The 19,610-nt window shown below is 41.9% G+C and overlaps 1 protein-coding gene across 2 annotated transcripts in view; it reads left to right on the top strand.

The window, feature by feature from the left end:
• The window catches only part of LOC128426859 (protein shisa-6), a 71,231-nt gene that overhangs the window by 29,214 nt on the left and 22,407 nt on the right, over nucleotides 1–19,610 (top strand). For both annotated transcript variants that reach the window (XR_008333291.1, XM_053413909.1), the window contains one exon: nucleotides 19,336–19,374. Coding sequence is in view for 1 of the 2 variants with exons in the window: in XM_053413909.1 (XP_053269884.1) it covers nucleotides 19,336–19,374 (39 nt within the window). In the remaining variant the exon portion in view is untranslated. The remainder of the gene's footprint in view (nucleotides 1–19,335; nucleotides 19,375–19,610) is intronic.

Here is a 19,610-nt window from a genome sequence, read left to right as displayed (position 1 = left end):
ATTGCACACCTCAATAAAATTTCAAAAGCCTGCTTTAATCTTTTTCATACATCAAATAAATGAATGGAAATGAAAGGCTGCCTCAGAGTGAAGTATATAAAAAACACAGCCAATCTGTCAATAGAAAAGTATGCAGGATTTATTTTATTTTGAATACTACAAAAGCAACTTACAGTGTTGGAGAGTATATTTAATGATGTAAATATCAATGTAAATTCTAGAATAAAAAAAGCAAACTTCCCCTCTCATCTGTATTCAAGGCAGGGAAACACTCTGAAATCACATTTAGTTCATCATGTGACATTAAATCCACTAACACCAAGGTTTATGAAATTCTATTAAAGGTTTAGCAGGCACATAAATCAGAGTGACCCACCCCATCCATTCTCTGCTAGAGGTGTCTGTGGGATGCATGAGGCATTTAAATGGAAATTTCATTTTTTAAATTTCATTACAGCTTTCACAGACTTTTTATGGAGCCGTTATGTACCTGCTGTTAAACCATAATCTTATCAGAAGTGGGAAACTTACTGGCTGAGATTTAATAAAAGGTCAAATTCACTACTGGTTGTTATGTGAATTTTATTACAAGTGAAATATCATGACAGGGTTGTATCAGATGTTCAACACAAGGTACATATCTATAAGCCAGTATGTAGTCCAAGGATAGTTCGGTGTCAAATCCATGAACATCGTCAAGATGCAAAAGCCTCAAAAACTATCCCTATGGATTTTTGCCATGCGAGTCACTTGCTGCCTATAGTATATGCACACAGTAATTGGCACAGTCCTTGAAGCACATTTGAAAACAGGCAAATGAGCTGCATGCTGCCGCTTCTGACAGATATGAGCTTTTCAATCCTCTTCCCAACCGTGTGGCGGAGACTCGTGTGTCTTAATTACCTCACATTTGGCACAGTGCACCGCGGAGCTAGCAGGGAGCCACGGGGAGATAGGGACTCAGCTGAGACACTCAGACAGCGGTTGGTGACAGAAGCCAGGGGAGGACGCAGTAAGGAAAAGGCTCCCAGCCAGCATGCCCGGGATGACGGGAGCGGTGGTGGAGGGGGCCAGTGATCCCTGAGGAGGAGCACAAAGAAGAAAGAGGAAGAGCTAGCTCAAGGGAGAATTCCCCTCGGGCACGTATGGCAGAATTGAAACATCCATATGCTGAAATAAAACAGAAGAAACTCAGTGTGTCAATGCTCTCAGTCTCTCAGTCTTTCATCCTTTGGAGATGGTGTCTACTGGCTGGTCTGTTTTGTTTTGTTCACACTACAAATCCCCAATGAATGCCGACAGAAGTAGAGGCAAGGCAAGATGTTTCAGAAGCTGACTGGGAAAACAATGGCATGGCTAGTGTGTCCATGGAGTTATATGACATACTACCCTATAGCTGAGAGTCATTTGATAAGAAATCTGTATCTGGTATTTATGCTTGTTGTTTTCACTCTTTTTATAAAACTGTTACTAAAGATTATGTCCGTGCAGGGACAGCAACCCCTACATTGGTGTTTTGCAAGGTACCAGTTTGGTACCACTGATTGATGAAGGTGTTTTAATTTATTTTGTTCAACATATGTGGACTGGCACTAAAAATAAAATCCTTCTCATAGTCAGGTATGTTACCACCTTGGGCAATTTCCACCCCTTTACCCATAACCACACAGTAATTCATATACTCTGTCATGAACCTAAGCTCTTAGCTCCATTTTAACTGTCATGGTGTGGTATGAAGTTGGAACCAAATGCAAAAGACAAGTTTAGAAAAGAAAACAATAAGGTAATTTAATCCAAACAAGGCTTTTGCAGAAGGCCAGGTCAAAAAAATCTGAATACGGAGAAACACTAGGAAAACCAAAAGAGCTGGAAGCCAACAGATAAAGACAAAAGGAAGCACAGAGACTTATATACACAAGGGAGGCAGGGATGATTGAACACGGGTAAAAAATACTAGGGTCAGATAATCACACAGGTGGGAAACAGGACAAAGACAGGAAATAGAGCTAAAGACACACAGACAAACTCGGAATAAAAAAACAATACAATCCAAATCCAAACACAAGAACAACGTGCAATATTAAAAGTGCCCAACAGAAAATCCAAAAGCTCTTCAAAACTAGAGCTCAGGGTCATGCCATATTCTGTGATTTGAGTCCCTGAGTAATATGTGCAAGGCTGACACAAACATCAAGTGAGTTTTGATATTGGTCATAACATTAGCCAAAAGAAGAAGCCAACAGTTACCAGACAGTGTAATAATGCTAAAAACAATACTGCTACAGGACAAACTATGAATCAGCAAGGGTTTAAATAACATACACTGGAAGTGTCGTGGGAATCAGTGCTAGTTTCTGAATGGAATGTGAATTCATAAGAAAAATGGGTTTTCCCATGTTTTCCATGTCGTAAAGGAACAGATGGCATCAGTTGCTTATGATAATAGTATATATTATATATTGTTATATGAAGCAACAGCTGTAGGTCCAACTTAGTTCATGTTTTGTAACACCTTTTCCCATTTGATTTAAAAAAAAATATTTTGCTGCACAATGGCTTCAGCATGACATCCACTCCCAACAACAGACCTGTTAAATGCGATGTTTAAATGTGTTGAGACACCATAGGGCTCACTTTAGGGCACTTGAAGTCAGCGCACTTCTTAGTCAAATTCAATGAATATCACTAAATAATCCACAACCTGTTCACTCTGCTTGTTTCCTGAGAAAATCCTGCTGTTACTAAGTGCTGTAAATGGGAAATAAACAAAATTGCTTGCTCTGATTAAGTCACAAATGTCTCCAGCCAATCAACTACGTGCTTGTGTCCAAGACTGTAAATTGTGTCAATGTGAGTGGATAGTGCAGGTTTTACGGATAACAAGGGCATAAAGGATAATTGGCAGTCGACTATTCCGTTGCTAACAGAAAGAGTGGAGTTAAGAATTAATTGGGAGTGCAGATGAGAGATTGGTGGCGAAATGAAAGGCTGAAGCAAAGACAAAACATCCAATGTGAAAAGTATGGGACATTCTCCTAATGCATATAAAATGGTCTGGATTCCTCAATTGTGTTATTACGTTAGCAATGCTTGTATATGAATTCTGGGGTGGATCTTCTGAAAGAACACTTACGAGATGGATGTATTTGTATTTATTCTGCTGATGATTCTCAGCAGTCTGTCTCCAGATCTGCTTACGCCAACTCGAGTTCTACTTTGGAGTCTACATAAGTATTTAGAGTCAAATCATCAAATTTAAATGCTATATTAAATGTAATAACTCCATTTGGATAGAAACCTGAAGGAAAAAAAAATACTGTGCCCATCTTATATCGATGCAATTTCCAGGCAGTGTTTTCTGTGAGGGAGTTGATGGTGGAAAATCACAAAAGGACCCTGCAGAGAGAGTCGACTCCTGCGGATGTGGGCAATGAAGCGCAACGGCTGACAGCAAAGCACTCGAGGTGTTAGTGTAAAAACTGCTCCTCTATCCATGCTACCACACTCTGCCGCCCGAGCCCATGTTTGCTTGCTCAGTCTTTTAATTATGATAGTCAGCTGATAGCGGCCAAGCCACGCGCGAAGACGGCAGCACCACGACAGTGATGTAAGATGTTGTGACACTGCGAAAAACTGGGCCGTCCATAAACAAGTGGACTTTGATTTGGATGCAAGGAAGCTTCCTCTCTCTCATGTCTGTTCAGGGTCGCTGTAGACGACTTCTTCTAATAGTAAACAGTGCCGACTGCATTCTGTGGCCTACCATGTGAAGTTTTTGTCCATTCTAAACCACATAAAGAAGATTTACTTCATTTGTGCTCCCTTCACTAAACTGCCTCTATTCCCCTGATTTGGCATCGATCCGTCTTCTCGGAGCATTGTCTGTGCCAGCCTCACCAATGCCATAAATACTGCATCAGGTTCCGTCTAAACAGCCCGGGAACTCTTTTGCAGCCCTCATAGGGACGGGTAATAAACGATGTGCCTGTCTTCACTCCCTGGTTGAGGAGAGTCACATGGCAGCCGATCTCACCCTGTAGCTCCACGTCGCAAACAATAACTCAGACGCTTTCTTTTTGTGCCAGGAGGAGGGTTGAGGAAATGATACAGGCAAAAAGTTTTACTTTTACATTATTAATCACCTCAAATATTACCCAGTAATCTCTAGTAATTAGTGTCTGGTCCTTTCATCACCCAGAATCAACATATTAAATGCTTATAAGAGGGTGAGTCAATATTTGCTCGCTGGAAGTTAGATTGAATTATCTCGATAATTAGTTGTGAGCACTCATACTCACCGGAGTAGCACAGGGAAAAGATATTGTCCAGTTCTGTCTTCTGGACCAGATTCCGCTCCAAACCCCATATGACTTCCCACTCTTCCCTCCTCAGGCTCTCTCTTGACCATGGTGGTCTAACTGGCAGACACAGCAATCTGGAGTAGCATGAATATAATAAATTAAACCAGGAGGAATCAGCCATGCAGCTGCCACAAAGCCCCCGGGGAAATATAGTAAAAAATGGGAAGTGTTTCCAAAGGCTGATATCTTCTGTGCTTGCAGTTCATTGACTTCAAGCCTTTTAGCTTGCTCATTAGCCTTTTAGTCATAACTTTATGGTTGTGCTGATGTTCTAATTTCTGTCTTATAATTAAAGGTCTGAAAAGATCATCTCCAAGTCCACAGTGTGTACTGTTGAGAAACAATAGACTAGTGATAAATGCACATTAAGCATTATGTGAAATACCTTATATCTAAATTGGTGGTTTTGGTTGAGACACCAGGGCGATGGGACCAACGACGGGCACGAACTATTGCAGGAGGCCTTGTGGCCAAGCTGGATCATGACATCATCCAATGCAGTAACCCCAGGCTTCCATCTCTGATTGGATTTATATATCAGTACTTGTCATTTTGTGATCCCTGTGAATCTTCTCAGTTTAACAGGCGTTTTTACATCTCAAATTAGTTTTTGAAAAGGCTCTTATGTAAATGTTCTATTCAGCAACTCACTCTTTGAGAGCAACGTTGATCTCTTCTAATTTGTTGTATTTGAATCGGACAAATTAGCTTCAGCACATTTACAGTATTTATACAAAATAATACAATCATGTCTACCGTCCAGTCTACAATTATGATTTAGAAAGAAATTATAGTTGAAATTTGTATTATGCTGTTTTTAATTGACGCTCTTGATAAACTAGACTTATGAAGTCACAAGTCAATTGTGAAGCTTTTTAATTGTTAACCTGATCAGTTGTCATTGATTCTAAGAAATCAAGGTGATCAAAGTTAAGTTAAAGAAACTGCATTTAGCTGCACTATATTGTGTAACACTAAAACTCACCTTAACTGCCCTATTCAGATTAGAAAGTCGGTGACCGGGCACAAATGTCACATTTATGACCAGCTTTTTAAAGCTGAGAGAATTGTGCACTCATATAAGCTTCACGCATTTAGAAAAAAAACTAAATCAGTTCAAATCTATATTCATCTAATAACATATTCTTACATAACAATGCAAAAAACATTGTGACCAAGTGAATTGAGTCCCTTCTAGTGATGAGCCTACAGAGAATTACCACCCAAATCTGCTGATCCCCTTGGCTTCATAAGTTCATCGCTTAGCTGTTGTCAGCCCCAGTGCCAAAGAAAACCCTAAAACCCACTGTACACTACCTGCTCAGCACCAAACAGCAGACAGATGTAGTCAGTGACTAGTTGGTGAACATATTAAACACACTGGCAGTGTAAGCCCATTATCCTTTATCAATGACTCGCTCATATTGTCTACGGCAGATGGGATGGTTTAGAGCGTGAGAAACATGTCAGTCTTTATAAATTACTTTATTAACAGAGTGATGGCAGTGGAGTGATAACTCAGCACCCAGAGACACAGGCTCACAGAACAAAAGTAACAACCTTTAACTTTAAATTTCTGTCTATCTTGCGTTTCTTTTTTTCTGAGAACGACATTGACATAGTCAAAGGGCATTGTCTTTAAAAGTCATCTCACTCTCATCTGCTGAATTACCTGTTGCACTACCAGTCAATGAAGCTCTAATTATTATAATTAGGATGTACAATGGCTGCAACTAGCAAGCCGGGCTGAACTCCTGACACCATGACACCATGTGTGGCAACATTATGGGTTTAACAGCCTTGATCAGAAATCATGAATTACCATTACACTGTAGCTCAGGAGTGGGTTGGACTAACTGTGTGAGTGACGGCCCTCATGGCCTAGATCAGTGCCTGCAAACGGCTGGTGTCAGTGGATGTTCCCTCAGTTAAAGGGTCAAGCTCACATTTTGTCAGCGCTGCCCTCTCCCTCATTACAGGCAGTGACTGCTGAAGGACAGCACAGACACATTCCTCCCAAAATACCACTGACAGGTAACACAATGACTTCCAACAGACAGAATCTGAGTGATTTTTCTAAAAGTCACGCCGGCTTTCTCACAAATAGCACGGCTACTGTCTGTCCTTCATGACTTCCTCCCTCCTGGCAGGTTGATTGATAGGAATGCACGCAATCCATTATTTTGGCCTATTGATTGAGCCTTGCAATCAAAGATCAGTGTTGTGGCAGTGGTAACCGGACCCTCCTAAGAGACGGCTGCGTCACACGGGCGCAGGCCGAGGTGTCAGCTGCCGTGCTACTAATCACCCTTTGCTGTGAGTAATGGCTATGAAAGCAATCACAGGGGAAATGCATCATCTCTACAGACCCTCGATCTATCAACCTGACTGGCTCTCATTTGACTGAAACGCATGCCAACATGAAATATGACACTTTGTGAAAGGCAGAGGGAGCGCGTTGACTACGGAGCTGCAGAATGTAATATTTAAACAGACCCATGAAGACCCATTGTATTTCATCATGGTGACACGTACGTGTTGCACATTTCTGTAGCCGTTTCCCCGGGTAAACATCACATGCCTGGCGCCGGTGCATAATTACAATGCTTCACAAGTTTATACGCAGTTAAAATAGTACTAACAGTCATTTGTTCCACTTCAATCATCTTTCATTTTGTTCTAGTGACAGAGTGATGGTAGAAGAAGAAAGAGAAGCTTCGTTTGCACACCCCCCAATAACTGTTTGTCAGAGAGTTTGATGGGTTTTGCAAACGAAAGAACAAAAGCAACAAGGAGGCCTCCTCGGCTATTGGCGGTTTGCATTATGAAAGGGGAGCAAGAGAGATTCCCCGGGTTCTCTTTGCAAGTCTGGAATACTTTGAAACAGTTTGGCAGCGCAGATGTAATTTCGCACAATGGGGAACGTTCCCTCTCCAATCACAGGAGTCGGCAGTCCCATCACCTTGCAATCTGCAGACTGGCCTCTTGCTGCTCCGTTCTCCCAAGCACCTCCTCAATATGCAGCATGTTGTTCTTCTCAACAGGTTCCAAAAATATACAGGAGTAAATGTCAAAATGTCAAAAAAGTATCATTTATATATTTGTACATCTGACAAATGCGAAACTCATCATTTTGGAATTAACTGCGCATTGCATCTCTGGAAATGAAGTGTATCGTTTTTCCTCTATGTTCATTTTGTTTTTGTTTCAGTGAAGGTTATAAATCAACAGTCACTTAATATAATATTAATAGTTTCCAACAGTGTAGAAATGAAGAATAATTATGTTTTTGTCAGTTAAGAATGAGCCCATTATATCTATCTTCAAGTCCAGGTCCTTTTCCATGGAGTCTGCCATTTTGCACCACCATGTTTCTATGGTAGCCCAGAATAGACACACCAAATACTGGCTCTAGAATGGGGCCCGTTGTGCTTTTTATGTTCCTTGAATGCACTACTTGGAAGGGAAAGGTCAGAATAGGGGTACTCAGAGGGTTGCTCTTTAACTCAACAGACGCTTTATCCAGTTACCTGATATCTTATCTGAAATGATGCGTGTACACAGGTCTGTCTTTCAACATTAATCTGGGAGAAATCCAATCTCTGAACAGTTGTTCGCCTGCTAGTTTAACTGCCAGATCGGAGGCAGCGTTACCGTAACTGCAAATCATCCTTGAAAGTCTAAAATCACTTTGTAAAATCGAAATATTGACGTGAATATGAATATCAGAGCAATTTACATTCCGCTATTACACCTGTCAGTTTCATTTCAGAATTTTTCTCTCTACCTTTTCATCAGCCATCCCATCACTTTGCCATCTGTGCTGTTTGACTCACTGAAGTCTCTGATCTGCTCAGGTAGATTAAACCCTCGACAAAACGCTAAACCCAGTGAGATTTCCCTTCAGGAAGGCCTAGGGCAATCATTTCTGGTCCCACACAGTATAAATCAAAATGAGATTACTTAATTCACATGACACTTTCTAATCAAGCACATACAGCTATGGAGCCTCCAGGCCTTCTGTCCTCTCTTCATAGTTTAAGGGACAGTTACCCTTTCAAAATCAAATTTGGATTATAAGTGAAAAATTACTAAATCAAAGGCCTAAAAATAATACTGATGTGTTAAAGGGGACATATTATGCCCATTTTACCACAGTTGATAGGGTTCCTTGGGGTCTTAATGAAATGTCTCTACAGATTTTGGTCAAAATATCATAAGGATCATTTAAAACAGCACCTTTTTACCCTGTCTAAAACAGCCCTCCGCAGATTGACCTGTTTTGAGTGCCCCGCCCCCCTCACCCCCGGTGAGCCTGGCTGCGAGAGCCCCAGCCCCCCAGCGCAGCCCCGCAGTGGGAGCAGTGGGAGCTTGAGCTGGCGCAGCAGCAGCATCCTTCCACACTGTTGAGTCAACGTTTAGAGGTGATCCGTGGGTCCCTTGTTTATGCGGCCACTTAAATGTCTGACGGGTAGCAGCAGCAAGCTCCCCTAGCCCAGCTCCCCGGCTAGTGCTAGCTCGCTCGTCCAAGGCCATGTAGCGAGACTCCCTACATGGGCATGGTGTGACTATGACGTTTATTTCGGTCGTAATCCCATTCGATGCACTCTAGCGTATCGTTTCTGAAATAGAGGAACCACAACAAATCACGGGAGTGGTTTTTTCCAGAGTTTTTGGGATGGTAGACATGCCAGATACTCAAATTAACACGAAGAAGCACTACAAAAGTGGAATTTTCATAATATGTCCCCTTTAAGGCTTCTATGAAGAAGTGTTCCCCAGTGAGTGTGTGCAGATTGTATTCTTTACAGTGCGCTGTTAGAACTGTCCTCCTTGACCAATTTCAGGAAATTTTAATTCAAGAAAACATGCAAACGGTGGCACCCAAAGTGCTAAATTTCATTACCTGCTTCTTTTGAAATAGACACGTTTTTGCAGAAAGTACAGTGAATATAAAAATGTATTCAACAGCTCGACAACATTCATGTTCATTAGTTTTGACCTCATCACCAGGAAGAGCTTCTTCCAGCTGACCTCAAAGTCTCTACTGACAAATTGTCATCAACATGGCATGGGGGTGTTTTTTAAGAGTGCCCTTGGGATTAACATGAAGCTTTGACCAGTAAACTATCAGTCCGAGAATCAGAATCTTTGGATCTTCTCCGGACAATCCTCACCAAATTAGTAGGCAATATTACTTGGAAGGTATCTCTCGATGATTGGTCAACAAAAATATGGTGGTAAGAGGCACAATAGGTCTAGAGAGACAATCTGAAGGGCAGGCATCTCCCTGCTTTTAATTGTTGCTTGTCTTGAAAGTTGTCACAACAGAGTCACATCAATCCATTCAATCGTTTTTGAGACATATCACTCAAAATCTTGACAACCTTGTAGTCTAATCTCCTTTAATTCTAAGCTATAAAACAATCAAAACACGACGTCCAAGGGTAGTGAGTACTTAGGCATATAGCGTAGCTTGTGTGAATTGAAAGTAGAGGAAATTGCACAAAGAGAAAAGGATTTATTTCCCCTCGAGATGCAATCATGATGAAATATTCCACTGCCCACATATAGTGCCATAAACCTCTTCCCAAGTTCCCCCAACTCACCTAGCTTCCTCCAGTCTGATGTGGCAGGCAACCAAATTAATCACAATTGCTGTGATCAGGGCAGCCGATGTGACTAGTGGCACTTTGCTGAAATGTTAATAGAGCCATACTCTATGGGGCACTATTCTCGGCAGGAAGTCTGTAGCCTGTGGCTGCTCAGTAAATCTCGATGACTACATTAACTCATTACCATGAGTCACGGCGTGCAGTGCCAACAGCAATTAAAACATGACAGAAAAGAGAGGTGTCCTTGGGCCCCTGTTCCGCTCGTGAGACTGATGCGCTTTACTAGATGGGGCAGGATGATTGACATATCAATAGGCGCCGAGGTGGATTAAATGGCCTCAATCAATATTCAGATTTGTCTCACTCACACCTCTTGCCTGAAGCGAATTGAGCACACCTTGTCAAGTGTTGTCGGCTGTTGTGCTCCAGGCTTTGCGGCACTGCTGCTGCTGAGGCAGGAAATCCTTTGGTAAAATAAATCTCCTTTTTAATTCATTGTAATTGAAAAAAAGGCCAAAAGCTAAACCAAGTGGAAATTGTAGAAAAAAATCATATAGGGCATGAAAAGTCCCCAATGTCTTATCCCAGTAGAGAGGAGGATAATATACATCTACTTCTTTTGTCTTCTCTTCCCTATTTAACCGGGAGGTCAGAGAAGACGGGGAAAAACCGTAGCTTCCAATGACTATGTCAGGGCTGGAACTCAGCTCTCTCTGTCTTTTGTAGGAACACATTTCTATTCATGAAGCCAATCCTCCGTAGTCATGACACTGCATACTTATGCTTCTTTTGTAAAACTCCAGCAAAATGGTAATTAAATTGCAACTGTGGGCTTCTGTCCCCTATACAGACTTAAAGAAGCCTTTATCTACCCAAATGACTGACAGTTGATTATGAAGCACCCAGCATTTCTTTTTTCCCTCTCTCCTGCGTGAAGGCAGTCCACCCACACCTTCTTTTGTGCGCGCCATTGTTATGGCTCCATTGTTAATGAGTTGAGAATTAACCGGCTGTAATGACTGGAGACTGGAGCCCCTGGTGAGCCTGATTGTGCTGTTGAATGGGGAGTTGTGGAAGTGACGTATGGACAGACGGACGTGCGCACTGTGTGCAGGTATCTGTGTGTGCTGCTCGCTCGCCGGGAAAAATACTGGCGCTGTCAGAACTGGGGGGGGGTCATTTTCAGGACATTCACGCCCCATTGCTCGTTGCTGCTGTGCAACCCGACATCAGGTGTCTTCCTGTGGCCATTCATCTACTTTAGGGGATTGGTTTTATTGTGATTTTTGGTACCGAGCAGACGTCCCCTGCTGAAGCTGTGGCCTCGGTCACCTGGGGGCTCCGCACAGACTAATCCATTAAATTCAGAATGAGTGCTATTAGCTCATGTGAAGACATTTCCTTGGTATTTAATCATTGCAGTTATGAATTCATTTATTCTTGTTTTTTTCCTTTCTGCATCATGTTGGCCAGTAATAAATATTAAAGACACATCCAAAAGACAGCGTTTTTTTAATCATGTATAACCTTTTCATTTATTCATACATTTTCGTAAAGTCTGTTCACATTCAGATGCCGGCTGCTAGCTCTCATTCTTCTGTTTCTGTTTCCAGTTAACAAACCAAGAATTTAAAAGCAATTGGACATTGCTCATTAAATTACAGAAGTGTATTGCTGTCATCCTGGGAAAAGAAAAAAAATGATCAGTTTCACATTATAACATAAAACATGCAGTGTTATAACTCATTGCTACATTTGCATTACATTGTTAGGAGAAGAGCTAAAGGGTGTGTGAACACTGCAGCTTTACTGTAAACAGCCTCTGGAGTACTGCATGTAGTGGTGGCAGGTTACATTATCTGTTGGTCATCAGTAAAGTGAATACATCCACCCATGGGCTCTGTAAATCTAGAGTTTCTAGCCCCTTTTCCACTGGACAAAAAAAAGCACTAACACCCTCCACATCTGGCTTTGGTCTGCAATGGGAATTGATACATTGACATTCACTCAGCAGTGATGGAAACGTGACATCCAGGTGAACACGATCATTCCGTCTTTATTTAGTCTGTATGCTGACATGGCACCTGCTGGGTTTGGACGGGCATTGAACCTCTCGGCGTTGGCTCGTACGCAGGCCATAAAGGTTTGTGTACCTATTGATTTTTACATGTTGGGAAACAACGTGCAACAGCAATTTCTTCCTGGTGTCATGCAAGATGCAAGACAGCAAGGGGAGAGAGCCTCTCAGTTTCCACGCGCATTTGTGGCATTGAATATGACTCATCCACGGAAAAGAGAATCCCACAACTGCCGATATGAAAGGACTCAATACATTTTAAATTTGTGTGTTAAATAGGTTGTTGTGTGCTCCTGTGTATCTTAAATACATAGGCACATATGGGTGTGGTGGCTTTAGAGGAAGGACCCCGGCTGATAATTCAAAAGTAATGTAGTGACGAAAACAGATTACTTCTGCTGTAAGTAACCGACCAGACAATGTCCGTGTCAAATTATATTTTATTCATGCCCCCACCACTGGGGCTGCTTCACTGAGATGCCTCAGGGTTGAGGCAAAGGTCTGGTTTGTCCCTTTGCAACATCCCTAACAGGTCATGAAAAGTTAGCTGTACATGTACAGTGCAGCAGACAAGCTGGATTTCAGAGGCCTTTTTCCTGTCTTCTTCTTCTCCTCTTCTTCTCTTCTTCTCTGTCCTGCAGCATAATTCTCTATAATGAGCTTGTGGACAGGAGATGAGATATGATTCTTGGAATTAAAACAGCATTTTCTGCTTTGATCATCCAGCAGTGTGTGAAGCGCAGAAATAAGACTCCCCCCATCTTTATCGAATCTTTGCTCTCACTCTCCCTCTCTTAATCTTTCCCTTGCTCGCTCACCCTGCTCTATCTGAGCTTGGGGGATTGCTGTATGAGATGGAGAGTTAATGAAGAAAGTGTTTTTTTTTCCTCTGGCCCCTGCAAGAACACTGGTAAACTCTCGCAACTTTGTGCTCTGCTTTTGTTAATCGCGTCACGATCGGCTTTCATGCTTTTACATCTCAACCCCTGAGCCAGTTAAGCATAAATATTTAACGGCATTTTTTTTCTTGCCCCTGAGAACGTCTTAAACAATCGCATACGCTGCTAAACAAATGGATCAGAATTACGATTTGCTCTTAAATTTGGATGAACAGCTTTCCCTGTGAAACAATCCCGCCGACATCGTGCCTTTTTGTTCCTTTTCATTACACACCATCTTATTTTACACCACTTACAGGCAAAGCAGCAGTCACACACACACCCTCGCTCTCACACACACACACACACTCACACGTAGCCTTGTCTTCATGAACTGCGAGTGAGATGCAACATTGTCAAAAAGCCATTTAAGATGCTATCATCTAATATGGAGGCCGACGTGGGCTGGTGCTGGCAGCGTCGTTATGTAAGCAACTTTCTCAGGGACTGATCGCAATCCAACACACGCAGCAGGGGAGCTGTGATGTGTGTGCGTGTGTGTTTGTATTTGTGTGTGCTTCGGGTGAGGGTTGTGAAACAAATCGCACATTCAGCACGCTACATAATATTGCACCCAGTGTTTTGCCACAGGTACAGAAAGATTCACTCCTTTGTGCCAATTTGCTAATATGCTAATGAACCATGATTAGCGAAGCAAGAAAGTGAGAGCGTGTTCTCTCAGTGAGGTGTTGATTTATAGAGATCATAATCCAGGGTGGCAGATGAGGCAGAAATGCACATAAAAAAAAAAAATCTAACCTTTGAATTCTATATTCTAAGGCCAAATTAGATACTTAAGAATAGGCTTGGATGTTTTTTTGTGTGAATCTTATAACAAAACTGAAGTCCTACACACACTGAAAGGGTCCTCTCCATGAAGGCCTGTATGAACAACACAGTGGGAGATGCTGGATCAAATACACAGTCATACAGCACATGATAGTATGTAGCTTCAGCAGCCTGTGTAACTGTCTTTTTTGTCAGAAGTTCCATCTTTAAGTTACCGTAGACAGTCGGTTACTTCTTCACTGTTCCACACTGGATGGGTGTTGGCAGTAACCTTACAAGCGACTAACAGATGGAGGGAAGTGTAGAAAGCTAAGACTGCTGAGACTAATGTTGTGAGAGAAGAAACAAACTGAGGTTGTAAATAAGAACGATTATCTACATCATTATAAGTTAAGTACACTATATATGTGAATATAGTCTAGAGTGAACTGTTCATTAATTGGGAATTTAACCATTTGTCATGAGTTTCTGCTCTGAATGAGTTTGACTAACCTCGAGGTTTGTTTAAATCTTGATTATCTAACTGCTTGTTCCACAGCAGCACCAGACAAGATTCCAGATAACATTCAAACAGAGGATTTAACTAAAAACAGGGGATTCTATTTAATTAAAGTGTTGCATTTCTGTTACCTTGCCACACCAAGGACACCACCTCTTGAGTTTGTGTTGAACGGAGCCGAATCATCCATTTTGGACATAATTAGTAGAGATAATCTTTGACCTCTTCTAAGTGATGTTCCTAGATCACAGAAATCAACATGATTACCACGTCTGAAACACTTTTTATCTCATTTGTTGAAATCAATACATAAAGTAAAAGAAAAAAAGACTCTTACCCTTGAAGGACTGTAATAAACACAACCAATCATTTCATGACACTAACTGACCTGCCCTTGCTCTCACTGTGCACGAGTGACGATAGACATACGTTTGAGTTAGTCACAGAAAATGGGCTAATTTAGTTGCCAGTCAGTGCAGGTTCATGTGTTTTGGGGTCATATCTTTAATCGTTGGGAGGGGGTTGGATATATTGGTTGCATATTTCAAAGTTTACCCTGTCCTTGCTAGCTTTTTCCAGGATTACCAACCCCAGCTTTAAAGAATCGACATCCAAAAATCAGAAAATAATTCCCAAGCAGTAAGGTGGAAGTGTCCTTGAAGTCATAATTACATCAGTCCAGGCTTCCTGCTTCTCTGATATTTGAGCTGAGAGCGAGTAGAACAGTGAAGCATACTAACACCCGCTTCGCATGCTACGCTTAAATCTCAGAACTTGCACACCACAATATACAATTTTCGCTAATGAATAAATGATAAATCCTTTTGCATGTGGTTTCTGTTCCGAGGCTCATGAACTGCGTGCTTCAACATTGTTAAAAAAAAAGTATAAACGCTACATAGTGTGGCTGTATGGAGACCAAGAGTATGCAAAGATCCAGTCATAAAAAAACATTTAACTATATTGAAACATAGATCAAAGGATGTCAGCAGCCTCTAGAGTCAGTATTACAATTACATCGCCTCAACATCTTTGAAATGCTCATTATTATCAATGAAAGTTACATCTATGAATGATGAATGGAGCTTTAGTAAAAGTGGGTTAATCTCCCAGTATTTTGTAAAATATGTGCTGCTCAATATATATATATATATATATATATATAGAACAAGACCAAATGGCTTCTTACAAAAGGGTTTACTGAGTTTTTCTGGCTGAATATGTTTCTTGAACATCCTCTTGCCTTGGCTCCGTGTATATTGTGAAAACATGACACGTTCATTGATTTCAGGAGATAGCGCTGCTGATATGTCAGGGCCAGCTGGGGTGAGGGTGTCCGGAGCCCTTGCAGAGCGAGTTTCCTTTGGGCTGACAATCTGAGCAAACATTGTAAAATGCTGCGGGTGGGTACGGACTGGGAAGCCGATTTGCTCTGGGAGGGAGGTCTCCTCAGTGCACCGAATCCTCTGCAGATGTCTTTCCCCTCGGTGGTGCTGCGCCCGGAAAGTCAGGAGCACAGCTGACTCCATGTAGTTGCAGCAGTTGACTGTAAAAGCACGGCTCTGTTCCAATTAGGAGTATAACCAAGGCTGTTTACTGCTGAGCTGCCAACTACACTTATGCCATTTGTATCCCGGCTTTAAAAGTCTTGTTTTCATACATTTCTTTCCTGCACTGACAAGTCAGTTTCAGATATTTTGATTTATCTCCTCTCGCGGCATCACGAGAAAATTGGGGTGTCAGAATAACTGACTGTTCTACATGACAACGCTGTGAAAAGAGTCGATTGTTTACTTGTGCAGTGCTGAGGGGGGGAAGCGCTGAATGTTCTCGCGGCATGCAGGCTTCTGTTGACGAAAACACAACACACATCATGAACACGCCGCGTAATGCTGAGTCATGAGGACTGTAACTAATGCTCGTGGATCAATTTTTCTTGTCACATTTTACTTCTGTGCAGGAACACTGGATAAAATGATGTGGGGAAATAACACAAAAAAGGATCATTTTGCAGCTCAAATAGCAGGGTCGCAAACAGAGGAATTACATCAACCAAACCAAAGAAAATACAGACGGATCAAAGCAGCTACATATTTTCACTTGGCTTCGCTGGGTCCAACACACCGTACACCACATGAATATGTCTCCCTCATTACACCTCCTTCACCGGGCGTGAGGCAAGGACCACACAAAGGATGCAGGATTTGAAGGAGTGCATCCGCCGGAGGAAACACTCCACAGTCATCAATGCGGCAGCGTCCCATTACATGTCCGATGGATTTATCAAGCCATTGATTTTATCGGAATAACATTCAAGGTCATCGAGCAGGAATCTGCAGTACTTAACATAGCAGGGAGAGGTTAATGTCAGCTGTCTGTCCCCGTTTCGTCCAGGGTGCACTGAGTTCGTATTTCATATGAGGTCAAAACAACCATCATAAATCTGAGGGCCTGTTATCAAAAGCCCCTGATCAATACCAGTGTATGAAAGCTCAATTGGTCAAACTGAAATTTAATTTGAGGTCTGTGAGTTTATGATAAAATCAAAGGACACAACCGTTGCTATTTTTTCTTTTTAATCATTGCGTTTCCTTCTTCAGAAGACACTTCTGATACATGTTTGCTTTAATCAGGCTCATTATGCTCCTCACTAATATGAATATGCATTATTTATGTCACCTACAGGCAGTTCTAAGCTGGTGTGTGTTATTTTCTTTTTTTTCTGGCTGAGCATTAGAGATATACAAAGAGGTAAAATGAGAAACTAAAGCCGCGCATGAAATACACAACACAATGTTTGAAAAATAACAATTAATAATGATTAAAAATACACACAAAACTTGCTGGAAGCAAATCAATTTAAATAGAATGGAACTTAGGCTATATGCTCTATGTAACTACTTTATAGTGTGTCTATATATATTTTGCTGAAGAGCGGCCCCTGAGGCCACACGTGGCAATTAAAGGCTCATTGTGGATGCATGTGTCACAGAAGCGCTGATAGGTCAGCAAACTGACTCATTAAATCTGATCTCAGACATGTACTTAACTCTGCAGCTCCTCCGTATTTTCTCCAGAGGAAGTGCATGTGTCAACGCGATTGTCCGAGTGAGACGTTCGCAGTTTCTGCGTTCCACATGGCCTCCTAGTATAAAGCCCGTAGAAATCCAGGAGAAGTCGATGTGTGAACACAGCAGGAGATCTCCCACTGGATTCACTGCGACACAGTGGGGGGGTTGATGACGCTTCTAACAACCGACAGATGCACTAATGAAAAGAACAACTAAACGCCTGAATAACAAAGAGGACTTCGCTGTGTTGTGCATGTGTGAAAGACAAACTTTAAAGTCCGTAGCCAATTCTCAGTTTTTTACCCACAGGTCATGTCTGAAAAGAAATCACAATAATATCACAATAGTATCCATCTGACTTTAGCTTACATAAGCAACGATACCAGAAAACTGTAAACAAAACCCTTATTGAGCTGAATACAGTGAGAGTGCATTCTCTTTCTTATGAATTCAACTTTTCAGCTGCTACCAGGGTTTGGTACAGACACCGATCAAATCACAACCCAGATTTCGGTGCCTTTAGCTTTGAACGGATATAGTTGCTTACAGGGAACAAAGCATAACCACACGTGTCATGTTACCATTACACATAGCCCTGGTGGGGACACACTCTCTACTTGGCTTTGGAAGCACGTTACATAGAAGCTACCTCAAACTTAAGTCGACAAATTGCCTAAAATGGTCTAAAGTGTGGCTTTATTTCACGTGAAATGATTCCGACACCGGGACGTTCTCCAAATGTCTGAAAATAATCACGGTTAAAGAGAGGAACTCGACAAACTCAATGAAGCACCTGGCTACACACGCTCTGTGTACGATTGTTGGAGCCGGAATACTTTACTCTATCAAGCACTGACAGTGTTATTTAGTGTTAAATTAAAGTAGTTGAGTTTTGCACTTATTTATATTTGTATATATATAAGTTGTGTATCGTCTATTCTCTTATCGTCAACCCTATTTTAGTGCTTTTATTAATCCTTTGAAGTCTTGTTTTGATTATTAGTATGCACAACAGCGGGAGAGAATACACTACACTATGTTAATCCATAATGTGTTCCCTCGCTCTGTTGGTGCTCATGTTATGTGTACTTTAGCATTTCATTTCTAAGATTGGCTGTGTGCATATTTCTGTCACAGGGGATTTCATGTGAACCTCCTGGCTTTATCAGATCGCCTGTGTGGAAGAAAAAGAATCTGCAATTCATGCTCACCAGTGTTTCTACAGCAACAGCAACAGCAACACGCCCACCTCTTGTTATTAATGCACTCCAAACTGTATAGGTTTATTTGGTCAGTGTGTTTCAGGTCAAAACCAGTGCATATATCGCTCCGACCCACAACTGGGGGAATGCGTCCCTGTAGCTGTGTGTTGCTGTGTGGGAGGCAGCAGCAATGAGGAGCTGATGTTAAATCAATAGTGATGGATCAAAGTGCTGCATGGCTGGAGCCCTGTGGTGTCAGGGTGCGGGGAACAACAGGGACTTTTTACACCTCCTCCCCTCTTCTCATTATCCTCTCCTCCTGTCCTCCTCTCTTCATCTTCAAATTCCAACTCCTCTGTCTTCTGCCACACTTGGTGGCATTTTATGTGCGAGGGCGTGTGTGTGTGTCTGTGACTGCGTGTGCACGAGGGGACAAAGACAAAGAGAGGTTACTTGATGCTTTGAGTCATGTAGGCATCAGCCAGTAGATGGGAAGATAAAATATAACACAATCGATATACGAGCACTGGAATTGGTCTCATTTCCAGCATCCTCCTACCCTACATGTGTCCACATACCTGCCGCTGTAACACAAGGGAACTGGAGACATGTTGAATGATGTTTTTCATAAGATGTGATGCTGTTGTACCGCTTTGTTGTCTAAAGCTGCTGTCAAACACAAGAGCATAAAAACCTTTTCAGCACCAAAGATGTACAGATTGTATTTCATTGTTATTGTATTGGGCACATTTTAACAAATAAATACTTGGTTGTGTTTTCTAGGAGAAAATCATTGGCCGGTCCGCTCCCAGAGTCACCATGGTAGGGATGGTTTGTCTTTGTTCACCGGTCAAAGCTGCCTCTAACCAATTGTACATGTCTGTATTATGAGCCCGTGAATGATTATAACAGTGCTGATCTGAAGTAAGATTTGTCGTGTTTAGAGGCAGCTTATACCTGCCGTGTTAAGTGTAGTGCAGTGCCTTCTTGTTGACCTCTGTCTATCTGTAAACCTAACCCCTGTATTTCCCCCTTGACAATTGTCCTTCCTGTCTGTA

This window comes from Pleuronectes platessa, chromosome 21 (genome assembly GCF_947347685.1).
Source record: "Pleuronectes platessa chromosome 21, fPlePla1.1, whole genome shotgun sequence".
NCBI classification, from domain to species: Eukaryota; Metazoa; Chordata; class Actinopteri; order Pleuronectiformes; family Pleuronectidae; genus Pleuronectes; species Pleuronectes platessa.
The sequence above is the reverse complement of the archived record's forward strand: the minus strand, read 5'-3'. Positions and strand labels throughout refer to the sequence as shown.